The sequence below is a fragment of the Salmo salar genome, chromosome ssa02, assembly GCF_905237065.1.
Source record: "Salmo salar chromosome ssa02, Ssal_v3.1, whole genome shotgun sequence".
Classification (NCBI taxonomy): Eukaryota; Metazoa; Chordata; class Actinopteri; order Salmoniformes; family Salmonidae; genus Salmo; species Salmo salar.
In genome coordinates this window covers 81469394-81479987 of record NC_059443.1, presented here as the reverse complement: position 1 = coordinate 81479987, position 10594 = coordinate 81469394, and the positions used below count along the sequence as shown (strand labels likewise).

General features: G+C 44.7%; 1 protein-coding gene across 2 annotated transcripts in view; it reads left to right on the top strand.

Moving 5' to 3' along the window:
* The window catches only part of LOC106594732 (protein sidekick-1), a 438074-nt gene that overhangs the window by 297722 nt on the left and 129758 nt on the right, over positions 1-10594 (top strand). For both annotated transcript variants that reach the window (XM_045713026.1, XM_045713027.1), the window contains exons 12-15: positions 2253-2355; positions 3562-3732; positions 4669-4805; positions 8983-9130. In XM_045713026.1, the coding sequence (XP_045568982.1) occupies positions 2253-2355; positions 3562-3732; positions 4669-4805; positions 8983-9130 (559 nt within the window). The remainder of the gene's footprint in view (positions 1-2252; positions 2356-3561; positions 3733-4668; positions 4806-8982; positions 9131-10594) is intronic.

The following is a 10594-nucleotide window of genomic DNA, read 5'->3' as shown; positions in this document are numbered from 1 at the left end:
CAGTCACATCTAATGGTACACTAACTGACCTCCTATCCCAGTCACATCTAATGGTACACTAACTGACCTCCTATCCCAGTCACATCTAATGGTACACTAACTGACCTCCTATCCCAGTCACATCTAATGGTACACTAACTGACCTCCTATCCCAGTCACATCTAATGGTACACTAACTGACCTCCTATCCCAGTCACATCTAATGGTACACTAACTGACCTCCTATCCCAGTCACATCTAATGGTACACTAACTGACCTCCTATCCCAGTCACATCTAATGGTACACTAACTGACCTCCTATCCCAGTCACATCTAATGGTACACTAACTGACCTCCTATCCCAGTCACATCTAATGGTACACTAACTGACCTCCTATCCCAGTCACATCTAATGGTACACTAACTGACCTCCTATCCCAGTCACATCTAATGGTACACTAACTGACCTCCTATCCCAGTCACATCTAATGGTACACTAACTGACCTCCTATCCCAGTCACATCTAATGGTACACTAACTGACCTCCTATCCCAGTCACATCTAATGGTACACTAACTGACCTCCTATCCCAGTCACATCTAATGGTACACTAACTGACCTCCTATCCCAGTCACATCTAATGGTACACTAACTGACCTCCTATCCCAGTCACATCTAATGGTACACTAACTGACCTCCTATCCCAGTCACATCTAATGGTACACTAACTGACCTCCTATCCCAGTCACATCTAATGGTACACTAACTGACCTCCTATCCCAGTCACATCTAATGGTACACTAACTGACCTCCTATCCCAGTCACATCTAATGGTACACTAACTGACCTCCTATCCCAGTCACATCTAATGGTACACTAACTGACCTCCTATCCCAGTCACATCTAATGGTACACTAACTGACCTCCTATCCCAGTCACATCTAATGGTACACTAACTGACCTCCTATCCCAGTCACATCTAATGGTACACTAACTGACCTCCTATCCCAGTCACATCTAATGGTACACTAACTGACCTCCTATCCCAGTCACATCTAATGGTACACTAACTGACCTCCTATCCCAGTCACATCTAATGGTACACTAACTGACCTCCTATCCCAGTCACATCTAATGGTACACTAACTGACCTCCTATCCCAGTCACATCTAATGGTACACTAACTGACCTCCTATCCCAGTCACATCTAATGGTACACTAACTGACCTCCTATCCCAGTCACATCTAATGGTACACTAACTGACCTCCTATCCCAGTCACATCTAATGGTACACTAACTGACCTCCTATCCCAGTCACATCTAATGGTACACTAACTGACCTCCTATCCCATTCACATCTAATGGTACACTAACTGACCTCCTATCCCAGTCACATCTAATGGTACACTAACTGACCTCCTATCCCAGTCACATCTAATGGTACACTAACTGACCTCCTATCCCATTCACATCTAATGGTACACTAACTGACCTCCTATCCCAGTCACATCTAATGGTACACTAACTGACCTCCTATCCCAGTCACATCTAATGGTACACTAACTGACCTCCTATCCCAGTCACATCTAATGGTACACTAACTGACCTCCTATCCCAGTCACATCTAATGGTACACTAACTGACCTCCTATCCCAGTCACATCTAATGGTACACTAACTGACCTCCTATCCCAGTCACATCTAATGGTACACTAACTGACCTCCTATCCCAGTCACATCTAATGGTACACTAACTGACCTCCTATCCCAGTCACATCTAATGGTACACTAACTGACCTCCTATCCCAGTCACATCTAATGGTACACTAACTGACCTCCTATCCCATTCACATCTAATGGTACACTAACTGACCTCCTATCCCAGTCACATCTAATGGTACACTAACTGACAGCCTTTTCTGACACAAATAGTGTACAAACTGACACCATATTCTGACACAAATAGTGTACAAACTGACAGCCTATTCTGACACAAATAGTGTACAAACTGACACCATATTCTGACACAAATAGTGTACAAACTGACACCATATTCTGACACAAATAGTGTACAAACTGAAACTCTAGATCTCGCCAGCTTGTAGTCCAAAACCCCAGAAGTGACCTCTGGTTGGTTCAGCCATCCCTATGGGAGAAATGAATGAAGAGAGTTGGAATAAACACTGAAAATAAGGTGTGAGATCTTCTGCTTTGTTCTATGAGATAATATCATGATGATGATGACCCCCTAACCTCTAACCTCTCTCTGCAGTTCGTACATTTATCTCCGTCCCGCCGGTGGACCAGAGGGTCATCAAGGGAACCACGGCAACCCTGGACTGTAACGCTACACACGACCCCAGGGTCAACATCAGGTAGGGGAGGGTGTGTGTGTGTTAACATCAGGTAGGGGAGGGTGTGTGTGTGTTAACATCAGGTAGGGGAGGGTGTGTGTGTGTTAACATCAGGTAGGGGGAGGGGGTGTGTGTGTTAACATCAGGTAGGGGAGGGTGTGTGTGTTAACATCAGGTAGGGGAGGGTGTGTGTGTGTTAACATCAGGTAGGGGAGGGTGTGTGTGTGTTAACATCAGGTAGGGGAGGGTGTGTGTGTTAACATCAGGTAGGGGAGGGTGTGTGTGTGTTAACATCAGGTAGGGGAGGGTGTGTGTGTTAACATCAGGTAGGGGAGGGGTGTGTGTGTTAACATCAGGTAGGGGAGGGTGTGTGTGTGTTAACATCAGGTAGGGGAGGGGTGTGTGTGTTAACATCAGGTAGGGGAGGGTGTGTGTGTGTTAACATCAGGTAGGGGAGGGTGTGTGTGTTAACATCAGGTAGGGGAGGGTGTGTGTGTTAACATCAGGTAGGGGAGGGTGTGTGTGTGTTAACATCAGGTAGGGGAGGGTGTGTGTGTGTTAACATCAGGTAGGGGAGGGTGTGTGTGTGTTAACATCAGGTAGGGGAGGTGTGTGTGTGTGTTAACATCAGGTAGGGGAGGGTGTGTGTGTGTTAACATCAGGTAGGGGAGGGTGTGTGTGTGTTAACATCAGGTAGGGGAGGGTGTGTGTGTGTTAACATCAGGTAGGGGAGGGTGTGTGTGTGTTAACATCAGGTAGGGGAGGGTGTGTGTGTGTTAACATCAGTGTGTACTGATGATTGAAAGATCGATACAGTTACATATCACAATATTATATTGATACTTTGACTCCAAGTATCGATTTGTAAAAGAAAACACCCGTATTGTTCATCCTATAGATTCTTCTCTGTCTTCTTTCTAAATGTTGAGCCATCATGTTTTCAGAACTGTTATCTCCCTGACTGATCAAAGCGTGTTGTCTCATGACTCTCTCTTGTCTCTGCAGCAGACATATAGTGAGAAATATGTTTGGAACATGAAATCGCTTATAAAATCGCAGAATCGAATCGCAGTACATAGAATCATGAGAATCACAATACATATTGTATCATTACCTTAGTATCGTGATAATATCGTATCGTGAGGTCCCTTTAATCAGTATGTGTGTGTGTGTGTGTGTGTGTGTGTGTGTGTATGTGTGTGTTTACATGGTTCTCTATCTCTGTAGTTTCCAGTGGCAGCGTGGTGCAGTACCCCTCCAGTCCACCGGGGGCAGAGTGTCTATATTGTCTGGTTCTCTGACCATCAGCCAGACTTGGTCAGGCGACATAGGAGACTACACCTGTACTGTAACATCACAGGCCGGGAACCAATCACACTCCGCACGCCTTGAAGTCATGTGAGTTACACACACACATAACTTGAGGCTTCAAACTCCCACACTCTCTGGCTGAATCCCACATCATCCCCTTCCCCTCAGGCCTCGCACCTCCATTTGCGTGTTCACGCATGCCTCCACCATATGCAAAAGGGTCTCAAAGCTGAGGGAGAAACAGGAGAGGGAGAGGAGAGGAGAGGAGAGAAGAGAAGAGAAGAAGGAGAGGAGAGGGAGAGGAGAGGAGAGGAGAGGAGAGGAGAGGAGAGGAGAGGAGAGGAGAGGAGAGGAGAGGAGAGGAGAGGAGAGGGAGAGGAGAGGAGAGGGGGATAAGAGGAGAGGGGAGGGGGATGAGAGGAGAGGAGAGGAGGGGAGGATGAGAGGAGAGGAGGAGGGGGATGAGAATAGGTGTTGTATTCAATCTCTCTGTCTCTCTCTCCATCTTTGTCTCAATCTCCATCTCTCGCTCTCTCTCCATCTCTCTGTCTCTGTGTCTCTCTCTCCATCACTCTGTCTCTGTGTCTCTCCCTCCATCTCTCTGTCTCTGTGTCTCTCTCTCCATCTCTCTGTCTTTGTGTCTCTCTCTCCATCTCTCTGTCTCTGTGTCTCTCTCTCCATTTCGCTCTCTCTCACTCTCTCTGTCTCTCTCTCCATCTCTCCATCTCTCTGTCCCTCTCTCCATCTCTCTGTCTCTCTCTCCATCTCTCTGTCTCTCTCTCCATCTCTCTGTCCCTCTCTCTATCTCTCTGTCTCTCTCTCCATCTCTCTGTCCCTCTCTCCATCTCTCTGTCCCTCTCTCCATCTCTCTGTCCCTCTCTCCATCTCTCTGTCCCTCTCTCCATCTCTCTGTTCCTCTCTCCATCTCTCAGCTCTCAAATCTGTCTAATATATCGCATGCCTTCAGATAATGATCAAATAATAGAAAGTAATATTGTCTTTCCCCCCCCTCCTGTCCCACAGTGAGCTCCCCCACTCCCCCAGGTCTCTTTCTGTGTCTCTGAATGATTCAGACAGCCGTTCAGTTCTTCTCTCCTGGGTCAGACCCTTCGATGGAAACTCTCCTCTTCTACACTACATACTGGAGCTGTCTGAGAACAGTGAGTTTCTGCTCTGGGTCTGTTAGTGGTAGAGTGGAGGCCTGTTAGAGAGAGAGAGAGAGAGGGATGTGTAGAGGAGAGAACCCCAGAGAAACAGGAGCAGTTTAAGTGTCTGATTGATTTCACACTATAGAGAGACAGTGAAGAATGACCTGGAGCACACACTACACTGATTACCTGAGACTGTCTCTGTGAAGAACACAGTAATAATGTAGGTTATACACTAGCTGCACTCTCCACACACTACACTGATTACCTGAGACTGTCTCTGTGAAGAACACAGTAATAATGTAGGTTATACACTAGCTGCACTCTCCACACACTACACTGATTACCTGAGACTGTCTCTGTGAAGAACACAGTAATAATGTAGGTTATACACTAGCTGCACTCTCCACACACTACACTGATTACCTGAGACTGTCTCTGTGAAGAACACAGTAATAATGTAGGTTATACACTAGCTGCACTCTCCACACACTACACTGATTACCTGAGACTGTCTCTGTGAAGAACACAGTAATAATGTAGGTTATACACTAGCTGCACTCTCCACACACTACACTGATTACCTGAGACTGTCTCTGTGAAGAACACAGTAATAATGTAGGTTATACACTAGCTGCACTCTCCACACACTACACTGATTACCTGAGACTGTCTCTGTGAAGAACACAGTAATAATGTAGGTTATACACTAGCTGCACTCTCCACACACTACACTGATTACCTGAGACTGCTTCTGTGAAGAACACAGTAATAATGTAGGTTATACACTAGCTGGACTCTCCACACACTACACTGATTACCTGAGACTGTCTCTGTGAAGAACACAATATGGATGTAGGATAGACACTAGAGAGGGAGAGAGATGATATAGATGTAGGTTATACACTAGAGAGGGAGCGAGATGATGTAGATGTAGGTTTACACTATAGAGGGAGAGAGATGATATAGATGTAGGTTTACACTAGAGAGGGAACGAGATGATATAGATGTAGGTTTACACTAGAGAGGGAAAGAGATGATATAGATGTAGGTTAAACACTAGAGAGGGAGAGATTATATAGATGTAGGTTAAACACTAGAGAGGGATAGAGATGATGTAGATGTAGTTTTACACTAGAGAGGGAAAGAGATGATATAGATGTAGGTTAAACACTAGAGAGGGAGAGATGATATAGATGTAGGTTAAACACTAGAGAGGGATAGATATGATGTAGATGTAGGTTATACACTAGAGAGGGAGAGATGATATAGATGTAGGTTTACACTAGAGAGGGAGAGATGATATAGATGTAGGTTTACACTAGAGAGAGGGAGAGAGATGATGTAGATGTAGGTTTACACTAGAGAGGGAGAGAGATGATGTAGATGTAGGTTATACACTAGAGAGGGAGAGATGATATAGATGTAGGTTTACACTAGAGAGGGAGAGATGATGTAGATGTAGGTTATACACTAGAGAGGGAGAGAGATGATGTAGATGTAGGTTTACACTAGAGAGGGAGAGAGATGGTGTAGATGTAGGTTATACACTAGAGAGGGAGAGAGATGATGTAGATGTAGGTTTACACTTGAGAGGGAGAGATGATATAGATGTAGGTTTACACTAGAGAGAGGGAGAGAGATGATGTAGATGTAGGTTTACACTAGAGAGGGAGAGAGATGATGTAGATGTAGGTTATACACTAGAGAGGGAGAGAGATGGTGTAGATGTAGGTTATACACTAGAGAGGGAGAGAGATGGTGTAGATGTAGGTTTACACTAGAGAGGGAGAGAGATGATGTAGATGTAGGTTATACACTAGAGAGGGAGAGAGATGATGTAGATGTAGGTTATACACTAGAGAGGGGGAGAGATGATGTAGATGTAGGTTTACACTAGAGAGGGAGAGAGATGATGTAGATGTAGGTTATACACTAGAGAGGGAGAGAGATGATATAGATGTAGGTTTACACTAGAGAGGGGAGAGATGATATAGATGTAGGTTTACACTAGAGAGGGAGAGATGATATAGATGTAGGTTTACACTAGAGAGGGAGAGAGATGATATAGATGTAGGTTATACACTAGAGAGGGAGAGAGATGATATAGATGTAGGTTTACACTAGAGAGGGAGAGAGATGATATAGATGTAGGTTATACACTAGAGAGGGAGAGAGATGATATAGATGTAGGTTATACACTAGAGAGGGAGAGAGATGATATAGATGTAGGTTATACACTAGAGAGGGAGAGAGATGGTGTAGATGTAGGTTTACACTATAGAGGGAGAGAGATGATATAGATGTAGGTTTACACTAGAGAGGGAGAGATGATATAGATGTAGGTTTACACTAGAGAGGGAGAGATGATGTAGATGTAGGTTTACACTAGAGAGGGAGAGAGATGATATAGATGTAGGTTATACACTAGAGAGGGAGAGAGATGATGTAGATGTAGGTTTACACTAGAGAGGGAGAGAGATGATATAGATGTAGGTTTACACTAGAGAGGGAGAGATATGGTGTAGATGTAGGTTTACACTAGAGAGGGAGAGATGATGTAGATGTAGGTTTACACTAGAGAGGGAGAGAGATGATATAGATGTAGGTTATACACTAGAGAGGGAGAGAGATGATGTAGATGTAGGTTTACACTAGAGAGGGAGAGAGATGATGTAGATGTAGGTTATACACTAGAGAGGGAGAGAGATGATATAGATGTAGGTTTACACTAGAGAGGGAGAGAGATGATATAGATGTAGGTTTACACTAGAGAGGGAGAGAGATGATATAGATGTAGGTTATACACTAGAGAGGGAGAGAGATGATATAGATGTAGGTTTACACTTGAGAGGGAGAGAGATGATATAGATGTAGGTTATACACTAGAGAGGGAGAGAGATGATATAGATGTAGGTTTACACTAGAGAGGGAGAGAGATGATATAGATGTAGGTTATACACTAGAGAGGGAGAGAGATGATATAGATGTAGGTTATACACTAGAGAGGGAGAGAGATGATATAGATGTAGGTTTACACTTGAGAGGGAGAGAGATGATATAGATGTAGGTTATACACTAGAGAGGGAGAGAGATGATATAGATGTAGGTTTACACTAGAGAGGGAGAGATGATATAGATGTAGGTTTACACTAGAGAGGGAGAGATGATATAGATGTAGGTTATACACTAGAGAGGGAGAGAGATGATATAGATGTAGGTTATACACTAGAGAGGGAGAGAGATGATATAGATGTAGGTTTACACTTGAGAGGGAGAGAGATGATATAGATGTAGGTTATACACTAGAGAGGGAGAGAGATGATATAGATGTAGGTTATACACTAGAGAGGGAGAGATGATATAGATGTAGGTTATACACTAGAGAGGGAGAGATGATATAGATGTAGGTTTACACTAGAGAGGGAGAGATGATATAGATGTAGGTTTACACTAGAGAGGCAGAGATGATATAGATGTAGGTTTACACTAGAGAGGGAGAGATGATATAGATGTAGGTTTACACTAGAGAGGGAGAGATGATATAGATGTAGGTTTACACTAGAGAGGGAGAGATGATATAGATGTAGGTTTACACTAGAGAGGGAGAGATGATATAGATGTAGGTTTACACTAGAGAGGGAGAGATGATATAGATGTAGGTTTACACTAGAGAGGGAGAGATGATATAGATGTAGGTTTACACTAGAGAGGGAGAGATGATATAGATGTAGGTTTACACTAGAGAGGGAGAGATGATATAGATGTAGGTTTACACTAGAGAGGGAGAGAGATGATATAGATGTAGGTTTACACTAGAGAGGGAGAGAGATGATATAGATGTAGGTTTACACTAGAGAGGGAGAGAGATGATATAGATGTAGGTTATACACTAGAGAGGGAGAGAGATGATATAGATGTAGGTTTACACTAGAGAGGGAGAGAGATGATATAGATGTAGGTTATACACTAGAGAGGGAGAGAGATGATATAGATGTAGGTTTACACTAGAGAGGGAGAGAGATGATATAGATGTAGGTTATACACTAGAGAGGGAGAGGAGACTAGAAGGCCTTAACTGGTTTCTTTCTTTCTTCGTTCTTCCTCCTTTTTATTAATTGATTGATTGTGTTCGTTGAGCAAGGAACTTTATGTCCTGTTATAACCCCTTTATGTCATGTCTCGTAAGACTCTCCATGGAAGGTGTACACGTCGGAGGTGGGGCCTGCTGTGACACAGGTGACGGTGGGCGGACTCACCCCTGCCAGGACCTATCAGTTCAGACTCTGCGCTGTCAATCAAGTGGGCCGCGGCCAATACAGCGGCGAGACACAGAGGTAAGGGCGGGACTAACACACACACAGACAGTCACAGACACACATTATACACAGACACACATAGACACAGACAGTCACACAGACACACATAGACACAGACAGTAACACAGACACACATAGACACAGACACACATTATACACAGACACCCATAGACACAGACAGTCACACAGACACACATAGACACAGACAGTCACACAGACACACATAGACACAGACACACATTATACACAGACACACATAGACACAGACAGTCACACAGACACACATAGACACAGACACACATTATACACAGACACACATAGACACAGACAGTCACACAGACACACATAGACACAGACACACATACACACGTAGAGAGGAGGAGAGAGGAGAGGAGAGGAGAGGGATCAGGGGAGGGAAAAGGGAGGAGAGAGAAAGAGAGGAGAGGGGGAGGAGGGAGGAGAAGGGAGAGGAGAGGGTAAAGGGGGGAGAGAGAAAGAGAGGAGAGAGGCAGGGAGGTATTTTGTTTGGGACACATTTACTCTGAAATGAGCAATTTATATTCATCAGAACGATACTGAGGCTTCTGTGTGTGTGTGTGTGTGTGTGTGTGTGTGTGTGTGTGTGTGTGTGTGTGTGTGTGTGTGTGTGTGTGTGTGTGTGTGTGTGTGTGTGTGTGTGTGTGTGTAAGACCATTTCAGTGAGGTGCATGTAACACTCATTCTCACCAAAACACCAACCCAGCTATCTCTCTTCTCCATCTCTCTCTCCTCCATCTCTCTCACTTCTCTCTCTCTCTCTCTCTCTCTCTCTCTCTCTCCCTCTCTCTCTCACCTCTCTCTCCTCCATCTCTCTCACTTCTCTCTCTCCTCCATCTCTCTCACTTCTCTCTCTCTCTCACTTCTCTCTCTCTCTCACTTCTCTCTCTCCTCCATCTCTCTCACTTCTCTCTCTCTCTCACTTCTCTCTCTCCTCCATCTCACTCTATCTCTCTCTCTCCTCCATCTCTCTCTCTCCTCCATCTCTCTCTCCTCCATCTCTCACTTCTCTCTCTCCTCCATCTCTCTCTCTCCTCCATCTCTCTCTATCGTTATGTCTATTTATTCTTCATATGCTCAGTCAACAGACGATATTGATGAAAATAGTAGCCTCCCTAGTGGCCCAGCAGTCTAAGGCACTGCAGTGCTGAGGCGCCACTACAGCCTTGGGTTCGATTCCTACTATCAGTCTCATCTTATCTGTTTTTCTTTCCCTCTATCTCTCCCCCTTTCTCTCCATCCCTCTCCCTACATCTCTCTCTCTCTCTCTTCCCCTTTCTCTCCATCCCTCTCCCTACATCTCTCTCTCTCTCCCCCTTTCTCTCCATCCCTCTCCCTACATCTCTCTCTCCCCCTTTCTCTCCATCCCTCTCCCTACATCTCTTTCTCTCTCTCTCTCCCCCTTTCTCTCCATCCCTCTCCCTACATCTCTCTCTCTCTCTCCCC